General features: G+C 31.8%; 1 protein-coding gene across 1 annotated transcript in view; it reads right to left on the reverse strand.

Moving 5' to 3' along the window:
- Nucleotides 1-25,337, reverse strand: part of LOC145243011 (uncharacterized) — a 148,232-nt gene that overhangs the window by 67,574 nt on the left and 55,321 nt on the right. The window contains exons 2-3 of the mRNA XM_080106129.1: nucleotides 18,108-18,165; nucleotides 11,960-12,029 (exon numbers count right to left, since the gene is read on the reverse strand). Of these exons, the coding sequence (XP_079962255.1) occupies nucleotides 11,960-12,029; nucleotides 18,108-18,149 (112 nt within the window). The 5' untranslated portion in view covers nucleotides 18,150-18,165. The remainder of the gene's footprint in view (nucleotides 1-11,959; nucleotides 12,030-18,107; nucleotides 18,166-25,337) is intronic.

The following is a 25,337-nucleotide window of genomic DNA, read 5'->3' on the forward strand; positions in this document are numbered from 1 at the left end:
TTTTTCAGTTAATCATAAATAACATGGGGAGTTTAGTGATTTACAGGTACTAGCTCTATTCAGAATTTCCCAGCTAATAATTGGGGTGAGGTTGTTTCGGGTAAGTAGTAGATAGTGGTTAATTAGTGAAGTACTATTGGGGTGGTTGGGGTTATTTAGGGAGCATTTATGCACTCTAAATCTGTCTTTGAACGTGGTGATTGAGAGGCCAATGTAAAATTTTTTTTGTTTTGTGGGTCTTCAGCAGGGGCAATAGTTGCTTTGTAAACCACATTTGTTGAGAGACAATTTTGCTGGAGCGGGCATATATATATATATATATATATATATATATATATATATATATATATATATATATATATATATACAGGGGGATGCAAAAGTAGGTATACAGTGGTCAAAAAAAGAAAAAACGTATAAAGTTTAAGGCATTTATTATACAGACAAACAAATGTTGCATAAACAAGTAATAATTAGCACGTATAATAAGAAACATGTAATAGGAAGCCCTATTTCCGCAGGTATTCAAATTGCTTGCCGTCAGCGTTAACACATTCCTCTAATCGAGAAGGAACACTCATGCACATTCTAGAACAAAGATCTTTATCAGCATCAATTTCCTGACAAGCTTCCAAAATGAGCTGAATCATGTTTTCGACAGTGCGAGGCTTGCATGCAAAAACTTTATCTTTTACTGTGCCCCCAAAAAAGAAATCCATAGGAGTTAAATCAGTCGATGGCGCCACGGCGTCCAATCCATCTGTTGGGAAATTTTAAGTCAAGTAGTGCTCGCACAGTGAGTGTAAAATGAGGTGGGGCCCCGTCTTGTTGAAAATAAAAGTCATCATTTTGGTATTGTTCACGTACTTGGGGTATTATTATATCCTGCAACATGTTTAAGTACACAGTTTGATCAATGCTTGTGTGAAGAAAAATGGGGCCAACAACACCTTTGCAAGAAAGCCTGGTCCATACTGTTACCCTGTGTCGATTGAGTTGTTTTTCAATAGTGATGCCAGGGTTTTCGGTTGCATAATAAACGCAATTGTGTCGATTAACGGCACCTGATAATTTAAAGTTTGCTTTGTCAGACGATACAATTTTATTTAGAATACCGTTAACTTCAAGTTCCTCGCTCAGGATGTTTTCAGAAAATTGTAAACGACGATCCGAGTCATCTTCCAATAAACCATGTATCAATCGAGGCGTGTACATCTTTAGACCGGCACGATTCATCAGGCGCCCCAATGATCTACACTCAATACCAAGTTCAGATGAGGCTCTGTATTTCGATTTCTGTGGGCTCTGAGTGAATGCCTGAGCAACTTTGAATTCATTTTCTTGTGTGGTCACAGTAATTGGTCGACCACTTCTCGGTGCATTGTGGATATCCCTGTCTGTTCAAATTTGTCACGAAGTCGATAAACCGTGAGCCTTGTTGGGGGAGGTGTTGCAAAGGTTTTGACCCACTGTTCTCTTACGCGTTCATTATTTTCTGTCTTCCAGTATTGTTTTAATATCTATTTTCGCTGTTCGTCAGTCAAATTACCGGCCATGGTTAAATTGCCAATTTAACTGAAAAAATAAAAATAAATGATTCAAAGTACATGCACTTTAATCGAAAGGAAATTTAATTAATAAAAACAAAAGACTAAAAGTATATGCATTTTTACTTTAAGGTATGTAGCTTTCAGTTCAATAAAATGTCAATAATTTCAATACTGTATACCTATTTTTGCATCCCCCTATATATATATATATATATATATATATATATATATATATATATGTGTGTGTGTGTGTGTGTGTGTGTGTGTGTGTGTGTGTGTGTGTGTAAAAATAAGTTTTTAATTTTTTTTGCATATTTTGTATTCCTGCACGTCACCAATTGAAAACGAATAAAGAAAAGTTATAAGCTTTTATACTTTTCGTATTCTTTTTTTATACATTTCCATTCATATATATATATATATATATATATATATATATATATATATATATATATATATATATATATATATATATATATATATATATAATTACGCACTTTAATTTTGAATTTTTTTTTTTTCGAGATCGTAAAACTAGTTTTATATCGCTTTCAACTTGACCACATAAAATAGCACGGAAATTGGCAAACGCAGTGTGTTTTCATTTTAAACAAGGTGGACAAAGGATGATTTTAAGTAGGTTTATGTAAAACTGAGACATCGTTACTATTTCCGGATGGTAAATGTCAATAATATTTAGTTACTGTATAAAAATTGAATCATAACAGAATACCAATATTCCTTAAACATTAATTGTATTGTATGCACCGGGACCATATTACCAATATTTGTAATTGTTTCATAATTAGTTACCTTAAACTATAACTTCAAACCTCGTTTTCAAATTTGTTTACGCGCCTAATAATTAATATATAAAATAAAAATATAATAATTAATAATAATTAAATAAAAATATAATAATTAATATTATTATTAATAATAATTAATAGAACATGTATTTGTTTACTTTTTATTGTTGCATTATTTTACCATAACGCCAATAGAATGTTGCATTCATAACGTCCTCGACTTTTTTCATCTATATTATTCAAATGCTACCGTATTTGAATATATGTTTAAGTAGCAGTTTAGTTATTTAGAACTGTTTAAAGCTTCACCGCTCACTCATTTTTCGACCAAATTTTCAAACAATTATTACAATTTATAGATCAACTTCTCAGCTATATTGAGAGAGAAAAAAAAATCGATTTTCGTTCAGTAAAACAAAATTTATGCTGAATTTTATTTTGTTCAAAATCGTAAAAATATGTAATGTGGCGAGCGACGTTTTTTTATTGGTTTCTGTTGCTACTAATTCATTGCTGTCGCGAAAAGAGAAGTAACAAATCAAACAGAGAGAGACTGAAAGCATGAAAGGAAGAAAATTGAGGGTATTTTATTGAAAGCAGACGAGTGCCGTACATTGTTTTTACATATGTGTTTACGGGGGCAAAAAATAAGAATGAAATTAAACAAAGAACAAGTGAATTTATTGGAAGCCTGGAAAAAATATGGATTACAATAGAAAAATGCGAGCATGAAAAGTAATATGGTTAAGCTTAAACATGGAAAAGTAAAGAACTAGTTGTTAAAACTGGAAACGAAAAGGACAAGATATTCTAGTAAAAAATATAAGAAATTTATAACTTAAAATATTGCAGCATTAAGGATTTTAAAAAAAAATTCAATTTATAACATTATATAATCAATTCTTAATGCTGCAATATGTTTAGCAGTGGCGGATCGTGCCTAAGATTAGTGGGGGTGCTGTTTAAAAAAAATGCGCATTGTTTTAATATTGTGTAAAAATAAAACAAACATAAAAAAATATACATAATTTATACGTATGCACACGTATAAAAATACAATAACTTAAAGGAATTCTAAATAGATGTAAATATTTGGAATAGCTTATTATTATATTCATTTGAAAGTAAACTTCATTCTTCTTGTTTTAATTTGTGAGAAAAGATTGATAATTTTCTCCTTAACTTCTGAATGACTGCTGAAGAACTTTTTTTTCAATTGAAAGCACTGCAAGTGCATTTAGTCTTTCGCAACCCATGGTGCTCCTTAGAAAAGTTTTTATTCTTTTCAAAGTTAAAAAACAACGTTCTATCTCTTATGTAGTCATGGGAATTGTCAAGATAATTTTTATGGGTTTTGTGATTTCACTAAGATCATCGTTTAAATTGTTTTCCAAAATAAATTTCAGGAGATCAATTTGCAATACTCATGGATATCTGACCTACTATAAAATATTTCTAGCTCAGTTTCAAACTTTTCTTTGTCAATCATGGGATATGCTTCAGTTGTTAAGGATATCTCTTCTGTAGGTAGTTCTTTCTTAAAACTAGCAAAGCTTTTCTTGTTAAACAATTTAGCAAGTATTAAATGTTTAATTGAAGAATATATGTCCGTTATATCAACAGATATATAGTCACACAGTTCTTTAGCTTCGGCCTTGAGTGTTTGTGAATGATTTTCACAGTATTTGAAGTTTCTTATCTCTAAAATAGCAGTTTTGAAATTTGTTATGTATTTATTGACTTTATACATGCTAATTTCCCGAGATTGCATATGATTATAAATAATTTTAACATGAGACATAATTTGATGAAATGGCTCTAGCCAAAATATGAAATTTTCATCGTTCAAATATTTCAGAATTCCTGTCGCTTCTGCAAAGGTTTCATCTACATATGATGTTGACTGAATTTCAGTGAGACAGTTTTTTAATGCTTGAAAAATTTCATGAACTCTATTTATGGTCCGTATGTTAAAGTTCCACCTTGTGGCGGATGGACGTGGAATGCTTACATCCAGATGCTTCTTGAGAATGGACAAACGCTGTGGTGATCTAGAAAAGAAAGTCGGAATAGCCAAAATGTTAGAGATAAATATTCTAGCATTTCGTGTAATGCTTGCTGCATTCCTCATTATTAAATTAAGTTGATGCGCATAACAGTGAGTGAAATGCGCATTACTATAAACTGCTTTTATTTTCGCCTGAACACCAGCTTTTTGCCTTTCATGATATTTGCACCATCAAATCGATTCCCTTGAAGGATTATATCTAATTGTTGTAGAATACATTTTGATATTCAATCAACGGTTTGGTTTTCTGGAATAAAAATCCCCAAAAGCGTTCAAGTATTTTTTCATCCAAGACGTACCGTAAAACAATGATCATTTGTGTATGTTCAGACACATCTGTTGTACCGTCAGCCATGACAGCTACAAAGGAAGCTTTGCTAATTTCTGTCCTTATTTCATTACGGTATATTTGTAAAAGATAGTCAAGTATGTCATTCTGAATGGTCTTGGAAACACCTTTGAAGACACTACTGGTTTCTAAGTGATTCTTTAAATCTGGATCTAATTAAGATGCAAAATTTACTAATCCTCTAAATACACCTGGATTTACTGAATCATCTTTTTCATCATGTCCTCGTAAGGGAGTTTCAAAGTTCCCACAAAAGAAAATACAATCTATTATTTTAGATAAAATTTCACGGTTCTTCTTGACATTCATGTTATGATAATTGATTGAAAGTCTGTAGGCCTCACTAAGTTTTTCTTTAATATTTATGGTCCCCAAAATTGATAAGGAAACTACATTGTCAACGTGCTTCTTTGACTTCTCATGCTTTTCAGTTCTATCTTTCATTTTGCTAATAGTTCTGAAACCATCTTTTGTCCAAGTTACATCACCCCCAAACAACAAACAAGGAAAGCAGAACAATGCCTTTTTAATTCACAGCCGCAAAGCCAACTTTTCCGTTGGTACCAGTCAGAATTAAAGCTACGAATATACACTTTGTTGTTGCTAATGCCTGGCTGAGATATTTGAATATAAGGCGTTGAACGGCCTCTTTTCTTAATTTCAACTTTATCATGGAGAGGCAGCTGTGAAAACTCAATCTGTTGAAGTTCATTTACCGTCGCAGAAGTTATTTCTTGGGGATGCAAGGAGGCCATGGTTAAATTCTTTTTATATTAATTGTATTGGGAAAGGTAAGTACTAGGTAGTCTATTAGTAGAATATCAACTAGGGTAGAAGGAATACAATGTTTACGTGATCCTCTTTTTGCGATTCAACTGAGTTGAATCGTACTTTTATAACTTTTAGATCACAGATTTTTATTAACGAAAAAAGTTTTAATATTTAAAAACGGTTTTATTTAGAAAAAGTTTTTGGTTAATTAGAAATAGGCGTATAACAAAATAAGCTTGCCATTAAAATTGTCTTTTTTAAATACAAATATTTTTTAACTTTGCCATTATAAGCCGTCGAAAAAGGGATAATACGCAAAAACATTTTAATAAAAAAATACTATTTTAAATTGTGTACACTTTACAGAATAATAAAAAAAATATACAAATATATTTCTTTTAAACTTTACAGATTAAATACATTTTATGGGCTTTTTCCGCAGGAAAACAAACGAAAACATTTTTTAAAATACATTTTATTTACAATTTTTTAATAATTTATTTTTTCATAAAAACAAAATCTTTGAAATTTACTTGCTTGCACACGATGGTAAAGTTAGGAGTTTACCATTTAAAAATGGTTTTATTGGATAACAGTTTTATTTAAAATTTAAAAATGTGTTTATAACTAAACTTACTTTGTAAATAAAATATAGAATAAAAAAGTTTACATGTTTGTACTATGAGCAACATTTAAAAACATTTTAACTAAAATGTATTTAAAAAATAAAATTTTCTTCGCTTTTCTATAGAAAAAAATGTAAATATTTTTTATTCTGTAAAGTTTAACTATCACAAAATAAATAGATTTCAAACTACATAAAAACACAAACAAAATAAGCCGTACGTGAAAAAATAACATTAGTAACGTTGGTAGCTTTACGGGTAAAAAGCCCGAACACTTTTAATTAAAAAAAAAAAAAAGTTTGGCATATTGTATATTTTTGTCTGCTTAAATCGCATTTAAAAGTGTGAGAATTTTTTTTTTAAGGTGGAGATTTATTTACAAGAACACGTTACATTTTTTAATAATAATGAAAACAAAACATTTGTAAACAAGCTTTTAAAAAAAATAATAATATAAGCGAAAACACGCAAACACCGCATTTCACGAGCGTTTGGAACTGCGAAAACGACAGTTCCAAATTAGCTTTCATCCGCCGTCTGAAGCGGGCATGCGCATAAGCGAACTTCACTAAAAATGTGTAACTGTGAATTTCGCAGCTCCAAGCAAAGTTTTGCTTTTATGCTTACATGAGTATGGGGACAATTATCGACATTAAGCTTCAGGATTATATATACAGGGTGTCCGCAAAGTCTGGCTACATAATGTAGCCAGACTTTGTGGACACCCTGTATATCAAATTAATAGACCGACGCTTCACACTTGATCAGAAATAAAAACTTCGATTTGCATCAACATCCCAGGCATTACTACCATAATGGTGCGCAAAAAGGAGGAAGGAAAATGATTATTTGCATTTTCTCGAAAAAGACACTCGTATGGGTCGAAAATCTGAATGAAAATTTAATAAATATATTGTGATATAAATAAGTATATTTAGATATATTTATTGAAAATGTCCTGCACTATTGTCTGTTGAACCGTTAAATGCTGAATTTTAAATTCATTATATATATATATATATATATATATATATATTAGTGAATAAACGACAAAAGACTGTATCCCAAACTTCATGATGTTGACCATCTTATAATTTATTCCTTTTAATCAGTTGGCATAAAAAATTCATAACAGTAGCCACGAAACAGATACTGTCAAGAATTGTAAATGTCGATGTTAAAGGAATTAATTATAAGATGGTCAACATAATAAATTTTGGAATATAGTTTTTTGTCATTTATTCACTATATTGCTCCGTAATTACTTTGAGCTTCTTAAATAAAGATTGGTATATTATATATATATATATATATATATATATATATATATATATATATATATATATATATATATATATATATGCATTTATATATATACAGGGTGTCCACAAAGTCTGGCTACATTATGCAGCCAGACTTTGTGGACACCCTGTGTGTATATATATATATATATATATATATATATATATATATATATATATATATATATATATATATATAATTATTAATATGATATATTATCACATAGAAAGGAAAATAAACGTATTATTTTTACCGTGTATCGATAATATTGAGTAGAAATGACTTGGGGGTGCTGCAGTTCCACAGCTCCAGGCACGAGCCGCCACTGATTTCTAGTTATACATTTCTTATTTCTTATATCTTGCCGTTTTCTTTTCTTTCCCAGTTTTAACAGCTAGTCCTTTACTTTTCTATGTTAAAGCTTAACCATATTACTTTTCATGCTCGCATTTTTCTATTGTAATATTTATCTATATAGTCAACAAAATTGCGAGGACGTGATGAATGTAAAAAATTGTAAATTTTCTGACATCTCCAAAATGTTGGTTTTTGATTGGTTAAGTTTTGCAATTATAGTAAATAAAATGTCTATTGAATGAATAAAATACAGACATTTATATTTAGTTATGTTTATTACATTGAATTGATAGTAAAGATTAATTAATAAGTATTTACTTGCTCAAATTAGATTTTATTTAATGAGTATGTTATTAACATACACTGTAATGTTCACATTTTTTAAATACAATTATAGTAATTTGTACCAGTGCTAGCTTGAGTTCATCCATACTATTGAACCAGATATTATCAAAATTATTGATTAAACTGTTTACTCCAGATCCATAATGATTTTTCAAAATCATTATTTCGAATATTTTTTAAAATAATAATCATAGCTGATTATTTTTACATTATTTCCTATTGTTTATTTAATTCAGATTATTATGATGTTTTTCTTTTGATTTGAAGTGAAATAAAACAAAATTTAAATTTACTTTCTGAGATACATTCTTAATGATGCTTTGGTTGGATTCTTCATTATTAAGCAGTTTTCCATCGCAATATTTTAAAATCACGAAACAAAAGAGTGCAACACAGGAAACGTATAAATTTTACAAAAGCGAACACACTGATTGACAAATTGAGTGACGGACAGAAACACCGTTATATCAAACGAAGATACGCATTTTATCAAAAAGCAGTAACATGGATCTTCTCAGCAGGCGGAAACATCGGTATATCAAGCGAAGGTTAACCGATGGACAGACGACTATTATAATATAGATATCAATATGCCAATTCATATACTGTTAAAATGTTTATATGTGAAACCCATTTTTAAACCCCTACTTAATAATATCAAGGCACATTGTTGACTAATGTTTAATTCATTTAGTTTTTAAATTTATCAATTATACTATAGACTATTAATATTTCTTCATATTTTATTCAGGTAAAGATGACTGCTACTCAAAACGGAAAACTGATGATGAGGGAAGAATTTTTAACAGTGACTGGAGATAAAAATACCTTGTTGTTCAGTACAATCATACGTGTAATATGTGTCATCTGCCAAAATATGATAGCAACAATGAAAGAATACATTCTACAACACGGCATTCCACGTATGATGCATTAGTAGGGCTCGGCTTGGACAGCTGAGTAAATCAATTAAAAAGCAACAACCTACTTTCACTGCCTATAAAAACAACTCTGAACTTGTTGCGAAACTAACTTTGTGAATTACTCTGAAGGAGAATTTGTTAAAAGTTGTTTAGACATATTTACTGATTTTGTGTATCTTGGACAAAAAACATTAGTGTGACAAACAAGTTCGTTCCGAATTACTGTGTCATGCAGAATCAATCAGCTTGCAGATAACATTGTTGAAACTTTAACTTAGCGAATAAAAATGCGTCACATATAGTTTGGCACGTGATGAAAGTACAGATGTCAGTGATACAGCACAGTTGGTTATGTTTGTTCAAGAAGCTACAGAGAATTTTGAAGTTATTGAGGAATAAATAGACATGGTTAGTATGTCTTCAGCAACTACGGGCCATGATATTAGTGAACAAGTTTTGAAGTTAATGGAAAAGTTTGAACTGGATCTTCCACACTGTGTGACTTGACAACTGATGGGGCACCTTCAATGAGGGGAAAACGAATAGATTCACCAGAGGTTTTTGGACTTTATTGATGCAGAAAGGGTTGTGATGAATCATTGTATTATACATCAAGAAAGCTTGTGCACAAAGGTACTGGATTTTATTGATGTCATGAAAGATATGGCACAGTGTGAAATTTCATTCGTGCTAAAGGACTGAAACATTTCAGTCATTTTTAGAATAACTGGACGCAGTTCGCTGGCTAATTTGGAAATGGTTTTGAAATTTAAGGAATAAAATTGAACAATTCGTGGTAAATAAGCAACAAGATGTTACGTATTTCAGCAATGAGGACTGGTTAATTGACCTTCTTTTCCAATTAATATCGCATAACATCTTGTAGAATTAAATGTAAAACTAGAAAACACTTGGTGAACAAGATAAACTTATTCTTTCATTCGAAACTTTTTAAGACACTGTGGAGTAGAACAACACTCACCCATTTTCCTACTCTTGCTTTCAGAAAAGCAGAAATAGCTGATTTAGAATGTTCCAAGTATGCTGAGAATGCTGATAAGTTGTGCACTGAATTTGCAAACACATTTAAAGATTTCTGGAAATCGGAGAAAAATTTCAAGCTGTTTTTCAAATCTTTAATTATGCACCAGAAAAAGTTCTGAGAACTGTCAAATGGAGCTGATAGACTTACAATCTGACTTGGAAAAAGCATATGATACCAAAGACATGGTAACTTTTTACAAAAACTATGTGTGTGGAAAGCATCCAAATTGAGAGCAACGTGCCAGGAAAATGATCTCACTTTTTGGAAGTATATTGTGTTATGAACAATTTTTTCCTAAATAAAATTCACAAAAATATTACCGAAGTCAACTCACAGATGGAAAATTATCAAATCAACTTAGACTGGCCACAACATCTGTCATGATAGATATTGAACAATTATGTACAAATGCAAAATACAAAATTTCACATTAAAATGTAATAAAATGCTTGAATATCATGTTATTATTTCTAAATGTATTTACAATATTACTGAATGTACTTAATTAATTAACTATATTTCTCATACGTCTACATAAGAGTTCATTTTCGTACGATAACTGACCCTTATTGTTACAAATTCCAAATATGGCCCAACGTTAGAAAATGTTACACATGTCTGTTCTAGACTGATTTAATTTTAATTTTTATGCCAATTCGGAGTGTCCTTTTTTGGAGAGAGATTTGTTTTTCCTAAATTAAATCTAACTTTTTGTCTACCTCGGCAGAAGTAAATATAGACTGAAATAAAGGAAGCATAATATACATCAGGTAATTCGAAAAAGCACATGTCATAATAGTATTTATAAAAAAAGAGTAAGACTGACAAAATCATGCGAGAAGGAGGGTGCAGAGAAGACCAATCAAATTCCAGATTGCGCCTTACATGGGAGAAACATTCATTAGCCGAAATCTGACAACAGTATTCTATACAAGGTCTGATAGTAGATTTGATAACTATTAATAATTCGGGTGTTAAGCCGTTTGAAGATTGTACCGACAGATTTAATCTTGATAAATCTATAAATTATGTAATATTAACTCACTGATAGACACGATTCTGGCGTGTTACGGGTTTTCGGCAATTTTATCCAGTTTTTAGAAGAGTTGACGTGTGACTTTTAGTTTAGCTACGTTTTCATGAACCAGTAAAAAACAAAAACTCAACAAACTAAAACTCAATCGAAAGAGCCAGTAAATCGTAATGCTATTTTTGATTGATTTTATAGGTGTAGATATTGATATAAAAATATGCGTGTAAAAGATAACCAATTCTTTTTCAAACTATTTTTAATGCTGTTTTCGTAAAAAAAGAGATTCGTTTGCCTTTTTTCTCTAAGAATTACAATAAAAATATTTGAAATCTTAAAACTTAAAAATTAGAAAATACCTTTAAAATTATATTTTTTTGAAAAAAGATGACGAAACGAAACATTTTTTAGGCTTTTAATACTAATGAGAGTGATAAGCTGATAAAAAAGCAAAAGATTACAAGGGGAAATTGAGACTGAAAAAAATAGGATTAACTACTTTACTAGAAAAAAGTGAGAAGTGATTTTATTGAAACTTCAAAATAATTAATAGTGTTTCTAACTATGGTATATATTTTCTTTTTAAATAGTTAATCTAGAATTAGAACAGTAATAACATATGACAAGAAATACAATGAATCTGAAGATAACTCCCTTTTTACCCACTCACCACCAATGAAGATTACTCTTTGTATGTGATAAAAATTAAATTTCGTTAATTCTTCGCCCTTCTCTTACTAGAAATGTTGCAACCTCAACAGATTGAGATAATAATAAAACTTACCTAATTCAATATCAGGCGTTGGTGTACTAGTGTTTGATCCTGACTGCAGTGCCGTTACCATTGTTAACACCTGGAATGAAAATGATATCTAAATATGAATTATTGTTTAGAAAGTATTCAGACACCTTAAATGAGCGAATCGGAACTCTGAGGGTCTCCTTGGTTGTATTTTGTGTCGTCTTACTTGAAACATTGTGGAGAAACAGTTATATAAAGTGATGGAGATTTTAATGTATTATTTCCCTTTGGTGTAAATAGACAAATGTGCCGCTGAGTGATTGGTCCACCCGCTTATCCCGGTGATCGTTAGTGGTGGAAATTGAGCAGAATTTGATTAGTTAAGGGAATGGTTCAGCAAGTATTTGTTTATATTGAACTTGAAGGCGGCCATGTTGTAGTCAACTGAAAAGCAGGCCAGTGGAACAGAGTTTCATAGGCGAACAGTTCTAGGAAAGAAACTTTGTTCATTGAAATTACGTTTAGATTTAGACAAAGATAGAGAGTGGAGGAGATTGTTGGTAGTAGTTGTAATGTTCATATTCGTTTTCACCACAGCCAAATAAAATATATTTCCATGTAAACTTCAATCGTTTGCTGTCGTGTATTAATTTATCTATGGAGTCAGATAGAATTTCTATTGATATTGCATCTGAAGATGACCAGCAGGGAAGCAAATTAGAAATTCAATTGACTTCACTGCATCCCGGGCAACACCGAGTAAGCAGAGCTAGTGTTTTACAAGAAATACAAGTTTTCAATTATTTGGATTAATCGGAATACTATTCTCATATTGAGTGTCATTTTCACAACGTTTCAGTCGATGTAACCTCCGACCTTCTTCAGGTGTATCTTGTCGAACTCAGGAATGTTTCTGTCGAACTCATGAATTTGGAAGGAATTTCAACAGAACCCTTTATTTACTTCACAGGGGTAGCATGCTCTTGTTCCGTCAGCCATGACTGGATAAAGGTCCAAAGTAATTCGTAATTGAATTTTTCGGTCGCCTACACTGAAAATTGGACCTTCAATTTTCACAAGAAAATCACTTTTACAGTTGATTTTCCAAGTATGACTGCTGCGCCACGGGCCCTTGCGAACTTCTCGAGTTCGACAGAAACATTCTCGAGTTCGAAAAGATACACCTAAAGAAGATCGGAGGTTACATCAACCGAAACGTTATGAAAATGACACTCAAGATGAGAACAGTAGTTCGATGAATTCAAATAGTATGAATAACCAATCATCTAAATATTCAGAAACGTAACAAGTTTTCAAGTTTAACATTATAGCTATTTTCATAAGTGTTGGCATGTGATGAAATTGAAGTTTTGGGTCAGATTAACACATTCACTTTTTTCTTCCTTTTTTTTTTCATAAACTGACAATCATCCCATCTCATTAACTCTTATCCTAAAGTGACTTTTGGCCTTGATAAGTGATGACCCATTAGTACAATAAAAGAAAATATGATTTTATAACAGGTGGGTGGTATGCAGTATGTGGGTGGTTATTATAAATATAATAGACTGTAATATATTTGTTAGAACCCATTCTAATAAGAAAACAAATTTTGGATTATTCGGACTAATGTTCTCATTTTGAATTTGTATGGAATTTCGAACGGAACCCTTTATTTAATCCACGGGGGTAGTATGCTCTTGCTCTGTCAGCCATTACCGGATATAAGTCTTAAATAATTTGGAATTGTATTCTTAGTATCGTTCGTACTGACAATTGAACTTTCAACTTCCAAATGAGTGTCGTTTAAAACTGAATGTGCAGGCGACACTAAGGATGTAACAGAGCCAGGAAACACGTATGGGAGCTGTATGCAGATGGCCGAGTCTTGTGTGAAATGATGTCACGGTAGGAAAAGAAAAAAATTATAAAAAGAAGAACATGTGCACAGACTGATGATTATAAGGTTACAAGGATACAATTGCAAATTACTTAGGGTTTTACTAAGTCGTGGTTGATGGAACAAGAGCATGCTAATCCGTGAATTAAATATAGCGTCCCCTTAAAAATTCTGTACAGATTTCCGAGTTTGACAGAAAGATTCCTTAGTTCGACAAGATACACCTGAAGAAGGTTTAGGGTTAAATCGGCTGAAATGTTGTGAGAATAAGAATAGCTCAAGATGCGAATAGTAGTCCGAATGATACAAATAATACAAACTATGAATCCCCACCTCCAAAATTTAGAAACATAACCAAATTTTGTTCATTTCATTCATCATTTTTCAATCCTCCTATGTTATTCTTCATCATTCAACTGACAATCTATCCATCGCATTAACTGTTACCCTTTAATTGATTTTAACCTTAATAAGTGATGACTCATTAGTAAAAGAAAAGAACAGAAAATGATATGGAGAGAGTAGTGTAGTGTACGTTTGTCCGTCATATCATTCTTACGGATTAACTTTCTTCATTTTTACGAAAGCATAGAGATATAAGAGTATTATTATTAATAATAATAATAATAATAATAATAATAATAATGATGATAATAATAATAATAATAATAATAATAATAAGAAGAAGAAGAAGAAGAAGAAGAAGAAGAAGAACAACAACAACAACAACAACACGAAAACATAAAAACACAACATGAACCGAAGGGAACTGAAAACTGCAAGAAATTCCATAAACTGCCACCCCGCCCCATAAAAATGTTAGTGAAAGATCAAGATGGATATAAAAACCGAGAAGAGCACTAATCAGACCTCCACTGAAAGACTGGGGAGAGTGCTAGCTCATTGGAGAGGCTTATTGCTACCTAAATACCAAAGAATATCAATGTTCGTTACTAGCAACAAATCAATGGTAAGCGGGTGTTGTGATAACAAAAAAATAGGTATAATTATAAAAAGGCGAAATTTTCGACCCGCATAACAAATAATAACAGTAAAAATTAGTAAAATAAAATTGATTAATTGTAATTTTTGCAGTATTCTCAATAAGAAAGATTGTAAAATAAAAATCTCATTATTTTTTTACTCTCCATAAAACCGATGATTTTTTTTTAAATCCCTAGAAAGCTAAAAACGTAAAAATTGAAACCACTTGTTATTTGTATATATTTTGATTTGAACAATGAAAACAACATGAATTTTAAAATTCTCTCAAAAATCAAATAATTGATCAATTCCGTTCATTTTTACAGACTTATTAAAAAAGGGGAGGGGTGAACAGTATATAAACTGTAATTAGATGATATACAAATAAAATTCGCATATTCCCCACACATTCAACGCGATTTCATCAGAATTTGGGCGGGGGGGGGGGTTACATCTTAGGTTTTTTTTTACATATTAAAATATACTGGAATGATGAAACAAAATATATTTAATTTTAGGTTATAAACGTTGCCGATTTATACGATTTCTATCAATTTTTCAGAAAATAAAGTTAGAAAATTATTTAAGTTTTACAATTTGTTTTAATTATTTATTATTTACATTTGACAGTTTGTAATTTTAAAAGATTTCTGAAATTATTTCTTATTTTTTAATGATTGAATTTTTCAAGGTTTGTGAAAAAAAACTGTGGAAGATTGTGCCTTAAAGTTTATTGTAAATAAACAAACAATCTTACTGTTAATAATTAAAAAAAAAAATCGATGCCGTTTTTAAATAGTGAATAATTAAAAAAATATATATTTAGAAATCAAACGTAAATAATTTTTTTCTACGGAAGCCCAATGGCGCAGTAATCTTTTCGCACATCGCTGATAAAAATCGTAGCGTTACAAGTTTCTTTTGTCAATACAAAAATATAATTTTTAAACCAAGTAACTGAAGTAATTATGATTTAAGAGTTAATTAAATTGATTTTCGTAGGGCATGTTTTACAATTTGTTAATATTGAATAGAAATATTACTTTTAGTCCATAAAAAAACATTTTTATGGAAAATAAGTTTTCTATGAAGTTAATTTAATTAAGATTTAAAAAAGAAAAGCTCAGTTTTAGGAATTAAAAATTCATATTTCCTAGAATAAAGAGGAAATTAATAAAAAATATTTAAATATTACTTTGTTCGGGCTACAAAATATGATATTTAAAATTAATATTAAAGGAAATTTTGTCAATTAAATGATTCCATATCAAATCGGAAGATAATTGTTTTAGTTGTTGTCTGCTAACATGATTTTTTTCTGCATATCTTATCTATATATGTCTTTTTCATAATATTTCAAACCAAAGGCAAGCTATTTACTGTTACATTTCACTTGACTGGTGATTGAACAAAAACTTTTAAAAAATATAAAATATTATAGTTTGTACCAAGTTTTTTCCATACATTTTTAATGTTTTATAAGACGTGTTTTTCGTATATATGCGACGCCATTGTTATATCTTCATTTTTTATGTTTTGTTTATTTTGTGACGTTCAAATCAAATTTCGACTGTTTTATTTAATGTCAAATAAAGAATGTTTATATGCGATTAATACCCTGATCCATCCTCTTTAATATAGAGTAAAAATTACGATTAATTAATTTCATTTTACTAGTCTTTACCGTTTTTTTTATGGGCGTCGAAAATTAGTGTCATACCAACACAAAATCATTTGCAGTGATAATCGAAAGAAGTAGAGAGTACTGGAAATTTGGTTATGGTCTCTGATCAATCACTGATGATATAGGTGTATCAGAAAGTGGCCATTAAAAATGATAATCAGTACTTTAATAATTCAATTTACTATTTTTCGAAGTTTATAACTACTTGAAAAATGTAATTCAAACCCTAATTTTGTTTTCAATTAAAGGAGCAAAGAACAAAATTAAAAAAAAATAGCAGGTTTAATAGCAAATTATGCAATATTTGTTTTTTTTAAACGGTTTTCTTTAAAAAAAATATAAAGAAAATCAACATATTTTGACTTGCTTATAAATATATGTATATATATAAATACCAAAAAAATCACTTACCTAAAAAAATACTATTAAATGGGTGGTTCCATTCTTCATTGTTAAGAATTTATCCATATTTATATTTCAAATTCTATGTATTTTTTTTAAATAAAAGGATTTTTTTAAAGTGAGGGTTGTAGAAAATCGCATTTTCGTAACGTGTTTTTCACCAAGCAAGACCGCCTCCTGCTAATATGAAATTTATCAAATATGGACTCGTCAAAGGGATATATATATATAATGTCTCTTTTTTATTGCGTGCGTTAACCAATATTAGTATTTTTCGTCTTTCGTAGTTAAAAAGAAACGCACATTCACTTATAAGTTTTTCCCCTAAAACAAAACATCCAGTTCACCGATTGTTTTTTTTAATTCTCTGAATAAAATACACTAGTTTTTGAGTGATATATTTTAATACTTCTTTATCGACTGATTTTTTTTTCTAAATATCTAAAAAAAAGAAAACATTGAATGAAATAGAAAAAATTGCCGTCAGCGTCCGGTGCTTACTTGACACTATAAGCATAACATGAGCTTTCATTTAAAAAAAAGATCAACGTGTTTTTTTTTCAAATAGGTTTTACACTTTGGACTTTACAGGTAAATTTCCAAAAAAACTATTCTTTGTTTTTTTGTTTTTTTTTAATTAGAATATTTTCTTTATTGATCTTTTATCTTCAATTTGTGACATATAAAACTTTGGTACAAAAATTAATTATTAAAATTTTAATAGACATTTCAAAATGGGGGGAGGAATTTAAAAAAAAGTTTGTCTAAAGTATTATATTTGGTTTATTGGAAAGAGCATAAAATTTCACATTGATCCTGAAAATATCGTAAAAATTGAATCAATAGAAAAATTTTGATAGATTTTTAAAGTTTAAAAATGGAAAAATATTTAACTCGTAAAATTCAATTGGTTTCATTACGTAAAAAATGGATGCATGAAGGCACGCCGGCATTTTGTAAACATTTTGTAAACACTATTTTTAAAAAAATAAAAAATAATATTTCTATTATTTTTTAAACAACTTTAATAGTTTATTTTGGAAGTATATTCCATACAGAAAATAAACAACCCACTTTAAAAAGAGAAATTACAAGTTTTTTATATTTTATTCGCAGTTTTCTGTTAAGGGTGTAAAAAATTCCTCCAAATTTCTGATACACCTGCTGATGATAACCTCTGTGAAAAAAACTCCTAGTGAGTAAATAACAATAATACTCACGATTGAGATTAAGATGAAGAAAATCTTGGTTTGTTGGGACATGGTTGGTTTATAAAGTCTAAAAAAAGAAGGGGAAAATGTTAAATTGCAAATAATGTTAGTCGAAATCCATCTTTCAACATTTTTACATTTAATTTACAATATTCATACATTTTTACATTTATTTTACAATATTCATACATTTCAACGATCAAGATAACAATGTAAAATCACAGTTTTATTTTCATTATATGTAACAAATGTAATGTCTGCAAAACATGAACATGTTAAGTTTAATGAATATCCACTATAGTTTGTCGAATCATTCATTGTTGGATGTTTCCAAGTAAAATAAAATACTAAATTCGATCAAATGAACGAAAACGCGTAGAGACACACGATTTATTTCACAAGTATAAAAACTGGCGCTGGAAAAAAAGCAGCAATAGCAAGAATCACAATACACATGAATATGCCATCACACGCACATACACAGTACGATTGCGAATAGCAGCAACAGTTCCAACTCACACACAGACACAAAAAATATCAACAGATAGTCCCAGGGAAAGATATGGGAAGCTAAGTTTGGGCTGTTTGGAGCTTAGGCAGAATTACTTTTGAAATTGATCATACATACTGATGATTGATCCTTAAACCTCCAGAAAAGTGTGACACTGAATTTACCAAGTACTTTATCCGTTACACCACGAAAAATGCTAGTATGAATTTGAGGATCCTTAAACATATGGTTGATTTTTAAATGCACAACCTTACTATTTTACTATAAATCTATGTATAGGTATAAAAATAAATAAAGGAAGGTGGCATAGTGGTGTGCTAATCGACCGTACAACTATAAGGTACAGAGGCAAAAAGATAACGGCAATAACAAAAGAAGAATGACAGACACTGAAATTCGTTTAAAGACAACGGATCGTCTTTTATTTATCAAGTGGCAATTTTTTGACAGCCTGAAGATCGTGATAGGTCGGAGTAGGACAGGATCAACTCAGAACAAGGGAGCTTGACGTCAGTACGCACCGGGGAAGGTAGCTAGACGACAATAGGCACTGGAACAGGGCTGTCAGACGTCGCTAGGCACTGGAACGGGTAACCTGACGTTGACCGGAACGGGTAGCCTGAAGACAACAGACACTGAAATGGGTAGCCAGATGTCGACTGACACTGGAATAGTAATCTAACGTCAACTGGCGATGGAACAGACACTAGAACAGGTAGCCTGACGTCGGCAGACACTGGAACAGGTGGTCTGATGGCTAAAGGCACTGGGGGCGTTGGAGGCTGTAGGAAGTGCTGAAGGATGCAGGTCGCACGAGGCTAAAGGAGGCGCTGGAGGCTACAGGAGAGTGCCAGAATTCGCTGGCTGTAGAAGGGTAGTCTCAGAAGGCAAGCAGACAGGTAGTTGCATGCAAGTTCATTGTGTTTCGCATTTAAGTAGTTTGTTGAAAACGTAGCTCTGAAAAGGTCTGTTTGAATTACTGTTACTGGTGCTTGGCTCTTCGACTTGACTAGAAGCATCAGTCGCATTTGGGAGGCCTACTGCTCCCTAGCCGAGTTGAGAGCTTTTTGTTTTTAGTTATCCCTACTTCAAGAAGTTAGATACAGGGTCGGAAAGTGGGATTGAGAAGTCAGCGCCTCCGAATAGGAGCACTCTGACCTGCAAAAGGTCTTCCTAGAACTGTACAGAACTAAACTACCGCCGCAAATTCAACAGGACCAGATCATTATAGGAATGGTCTACTCTGTTTATATTGGGGATCAAGCCGAGTTTGTATTTATTTGTTTCCCCACTGAGCAAATTAGGCACAAGGCTGTTTTTTAATGTGGAGAGTTTGGAGAAAAGGGGACCAGTTCCCTAGAGGAGTAGGGGGACTGGATAGTGACAATTGGTATGAAGGGTTTCCTCTACATTGACCAATAACTGATTGCTACAAGAGCAATGCTCTTATATGTGTAGTTGCCTCCACATATAGTCTTTGATTGAACTTTGTTGCCCAAGCCCCGTAGGGCCCGGGCCGGGCGTTTGTATTTATTTGCTTCCCCACGGAGCAAATTAGGCACAAGGCCGTTTTTAATGTCTTATATAATGCCGTTTTTAATGGTCTTATACAAGGCCGTTTTTAATGTCTTATATAAGGCCGTTTTTAATGGTCTTATATGTAGGGTTGCCCCCACATATGGCCATTGCTTGAAGTTTGTTGCCCAGGCCCTGTAGGGCTCGGGTGGGGAGTTGTTGGATTTATTTACTTTCCACTGAGCAAATTAGGCACAAGGCCGTTTTTAATGTGGAGAAATTAGGGAAATGGGGACCAGTTCCCTGAGGAGTAGGGGAGCTAGATAGTGACAATTGGTATGAAGAGTTTCCCCTACATTGACCAATAACTGATTGCTACAAGAGTAATGGTCTTATATGTGGGGTTTCTGTAAAGCGATGTTCTGAATACACACCACGACAATTACTAGCACCACCCGTGGAAATTCTATGTAATGAGAAATATATTTAATCAACAAATATATTTTGATAAAGTTGATATTTTCCTGAATAGCACAAAAATTATTTGGGAGAGAGAGGGGGGCATAAAACCCAATTACACGCAGCAGATATGAATTTATTAAAATTTTTATGAATATAATGTCCATTATATTTTAAATATAAACATGACCAAGATGAGATAAATTAATAAGTATTAATAAATATTCAGAAAATAATATTGTGTCATATAGCTCAATACAAATAATGAAATCACTTAAACTAAATAATTAGTTTTGTATAAAAAATAAATATAAATACACGTGTTATAGTTTTTAGTTATCAATATTATCTAAGTAAATATAAGTAAATATAAATTAATAAAAATATTAAATAAAATATTTTTCATTGATGCATATCAAAATGAATACAATTTATTAATACGAGAATTTAAATTTTGTGATTTTAGTTGAAAATTCAAAGATAACGTAATAAATGGAAAAAATGTAATTTCTTTCTCAATTTTGTTATTTGTAATCATGCTCATATGCATTTATTTTCTTTTTAAATTGATAAGTGCTTTTTCTTCTGACGAGTTAAGGGCAAAATAAATTCATCCATTAATATAATCATTAAATGAATGATTTTGCGCTATGAAACAGGTACTGACAAGAATTGTGCCTGTCAAATATACTTAAAGGAATAATTGGTAAGATGGTCAACATCTAGGAATTTGGAATATAGATTTTTGTCATTTATTTTTTGTATGCTCTGGAATTACATTGAGCTTCATAAATTGGAGGATTGGTGAAATTTAATTGAAGAAACATATTTCCACACACACACGCGCGCACGCACACACACACACGCACATATATATACATATGATTTCCATATTGTATTAAATTCTATAGTAGGTGTATTTACTAGGCATCGTTGCCCAACATATGTATTGCTTTTTGAGCCGTTTTACTCTTTACCGCTTGCCCTCGTTTATAATTGTTACTTCGTCCCATAAGAGCAAATGGTTTCCCTTTTCCCTCCATATGTTATCAGTCATTCCTGACTTTTCACTATTTTCATGGCTTCCCGGTGTCATTCTAAACTTACGTTTAGTGTGTGATATGCCTCACTTTTGTATATGTATATTTACATCGAATTACATTTCCTTGTCATGATTTTTCCATTGGAGTCATGACTCGCACAAGCTGAAAACAGTAGTTTGAATCATCCAAATAATCCAAATTATCAATCATGACAGGCTTTTGGAAACTTACGTGATTAGCGTATAGTGAAATAAAAGTTTAACTTTTATATTTAAGTGGTTAATATAGTTTGCTTGAAGCATTATTTAATGTGTATATAAAGGAACTTTGAGTTTGTAGGAAACAATACAATGCAGAGGTGTAACGGATGGACACAGACTGTAATAAATTAAGATATGATGGCGGAATAAACTATGCAGCTTCATCTTTATTGATCCAATAATATATATTTACATGTACTGTGTCCTTACTTACATCAGGTAGTAAGGTGGAGAATCTGTGTTGTTATATTTCCAGAAAAACTTCCCTTCGTCAGACACGTGTCCGACTTTCAGATGTGCATGCTAGACTATTGTAAAATGAGCAAATTCCGCAGAAATTGGCAATTGATTTATTTGTTTAAATGTGTAACTTATTTAAACTTAGTAACATGGGGCTTGTGTTGTTATTCGGAATTTTTACTGATTGTTCTAAAAGAAGTAACTCTAGTTGGCTAAGAGATTCGTTTATGTTTTCATAGGAGAATTTGGGACGCTAATTGTAAGATTCGACTATGAGCCACGCCCACGAATTTCTTTGGCGCCGCTAAAAAGAAATGTAGCAACATCATCTAGTGGATTTATAATTATTATGTAGTTTAATTTTAAATTATTCATATTTTTAGAGCTATTAAATTATCTAGGAACTGTTATTTTCTGTGAAAATACTTACATTCATGGAAATATTTGTTACATTTTTGACTACTACTTCAAAGTATTAAGAATTAACGTAATGAAATTGGACTTTTAATTCCTTATTTTATTGCAAACGTTGTCTACAAGATAACGGAGCTTTTGGAACGGTTTTATTAATTGTGATTATTATGCGTGTCTCTGAAGTGCTTGTTTATCCTGTGGTTTAATAATAACCAAATTAGTTATCGTTTTTCAATGTCACTGCTCTACCTGAAGTTCTCGTTTTCAGTTTGTGTGTTTGTACTTTTTAAGGAGGAAAACAATCAGGCTTGTTATTTGTATTGGTAGTTGTATTTTGTGTATGTTTTTGTTTGTTTTCAATGTAAGGCTTCAAACGATCTGTTGAAACTCGTGGATGCGTGTTTTGATTTGTTTCTACTAAGAAATAATTTGGTATTCGTTCGAGCACCCGATAGGGTGCTTCTAGCGGTTTTCGAACACGATCAATTATAATCCGAACTTTTGAACAAGTTTGAAATTGATCTGGCACATATGTTTTTTTTTTTTTTTTTTTTTTTTTGCTAATCTTGCTCTGTTTGAAAAGTCTGTCGAATCAAATTTTGCCGAATTTTTATGCAGCTCTCTTGTAACATTTTTTGTAATCCATTCTGTGTTTTCTGTATCGACTATTTATTGTGGCAACAATATTTGTGCATCTGTAACGGCATAAAAAGAGGGAAAAATGGAGCAGTTGTGTATATTTCGAATTCACAAGAGAATTATTGATAGGACAGAAATCTAGAATTCCTTTTGGGCCATGATAGCTGCTTTAATGGTTCTGTGATCTCCCTCTATAAATCCGTTGCATTGTGGATGATTGTGGTAATTATTACTGACCGGAACTCGATGTGGAGGGGGGAGGCAGTGGAATTCTGGGAGGCAGTCGTTCAAGCAAAAGGTTTAAAAAGTGCTTGGTCGACTGATTTTATAGTAGTAGTAGTAGTTTGTTGTCCACCACGTGGATCGGACTGAACTTTGCATAACATCAACTTGTGGGTTATAAAACACCCCTATCGTTGATGTGTTAGTTGGACTTTTTTGTTTAGTCAAATTACACGTTTCACAGTTACTATTATAAAGACAATTTGTCGTTGTAAGCAACGAGGCAATACGTTGCAACTCCAGTTAGCCGAGAAAAGCCGAGAAGGATTCTCCACACAAGAGTTTCATTGTTTTTTCCTTCTACGTCGAGTTCAGGTTTAGCCGTTGAGTTGCAGAAATGCCCCCCCCCCCCTTCAGTCGGTTAAAATCCGACATGATAGGATATTGTTTGTAATCAATAAACCCCAATAATTTTGGATATTTCAAGGAATAATTCGCTTTCGAATTGTATACCTCTGTAATATGGAGCGAAACACCAAATGGAGTGACTCATGTATTAACAAAATCTTCTGTTACGGTTTGTGCTGTAATGTCTGATATCGACTGTGCCTCTATCTAGCGACTGGCTCGATTTATACGTGTTAGAATGTACCGATATGAACTTGTGTAAGGATTGTTCGAGCATTTTACGGGCGGTAGTGGTCCAACTATATCAATGTGTACGGTGTGGAATCTTGATGCTGGTATTTCCATTATTTGTACACTCGATTTAGTATGTCTGTATATTTTTTCTTATTGCCAAGATGCACATGATGAACATAATTTCCTGGTGGTTTTGTCCATATGTGGACAGTAAAATTTAGCCTTAATCATTCGGATGGGTGCTTTTATTGCAGGATGTGATGCGGGATGTAAATTGTCAAAGATAGATTTGTGCAGTGCGAATGGCACAAACGTTTATGACGTTAATGTATCGCACAACACATATTGATCCTTTCTGGATAATGTGAATTTCTTTAATTTTGGAAAGGACTGTATTTCAGGGTCTGATTTATTTTGCATCTGCAAGTTCTTGTAGATTGTACATATCTATTTGTACAGCAAGTGTTGGACGAGACAGACAATCTGCAACCGCATTTTAGCTAACATTCACATGGGTTATGTCTGAAATTAATTCCGTAATAATTGCTAGTTGTCTTTGTTGTCTGTCTAGGTGACGAAAGTGTAATACACACAAATATGCCGCTAACAGCTCACAATCAAAAGTGAACTATTGAGTCTATGTTGCAGTTAGTTTCTTTGAAAACAATCCTATTGGTATTGGATTTCAATTTACAACCTGGTGCAAGGCAGCACCTACTGCATATTTACTACTGTCTGTGACCAGTTGATATTGTGTACAATCTGGTTGGAGTGGGGTAATTCCTTTACTTCCCCAAGTATTTTTATCATATTACATAAGGATTGTGTTTCCACATTATTCGAAGTAATCGATCCTTTAGGTGTTAACATCATTCTTTTAGACAAGGGTAAAAGTAACTCCGCAAATCCCGATATTAATTTTATGTAGACTACAAGAAATCTGTGTAGGCTTTTGGCATCTTTAGGACACAGGAAAGATTCTAGTTGTTTTACTTTATTAGTAATTATTGTGATGCTATTTGACTTAATCGCCAAGCCTAAGAAATCTAGTGACGTTACATCAAAAATAGATTTGAATGTTGATATTTTTAAGTTGTTTTCTTGTAAGATTCTAAATAGCATAACCAAACTCGAGGGCGTTTTTGATGCAGGTGAAATCTGCATTCTTTTCGTCCGTTAGTTGCTGGTATACAGCATATGTACTCCCAGCAAGGCGCACTGGGACCACGCATTCCAGACGCTTCACACCGCTGAGCGGGTATATCAATTTTGCCTTTTCTACTCATTCCTATAC

Source organism: Euprymna scolopes, chromosome 21 (assembly GCF_053919585.1).
Source record: "Euprymna scolopes isolate OS-2025 chromosome 21, ASM5391958v1, whole genome shotgun sequence".
NCBI classification, from domain to species: domain Eukaryota; kingdom Metazoa; phylum Mollusca; class Cephalopoda; order Sepiida; family Sepiolidae; genus Euprymna; species Euprymna scolopes.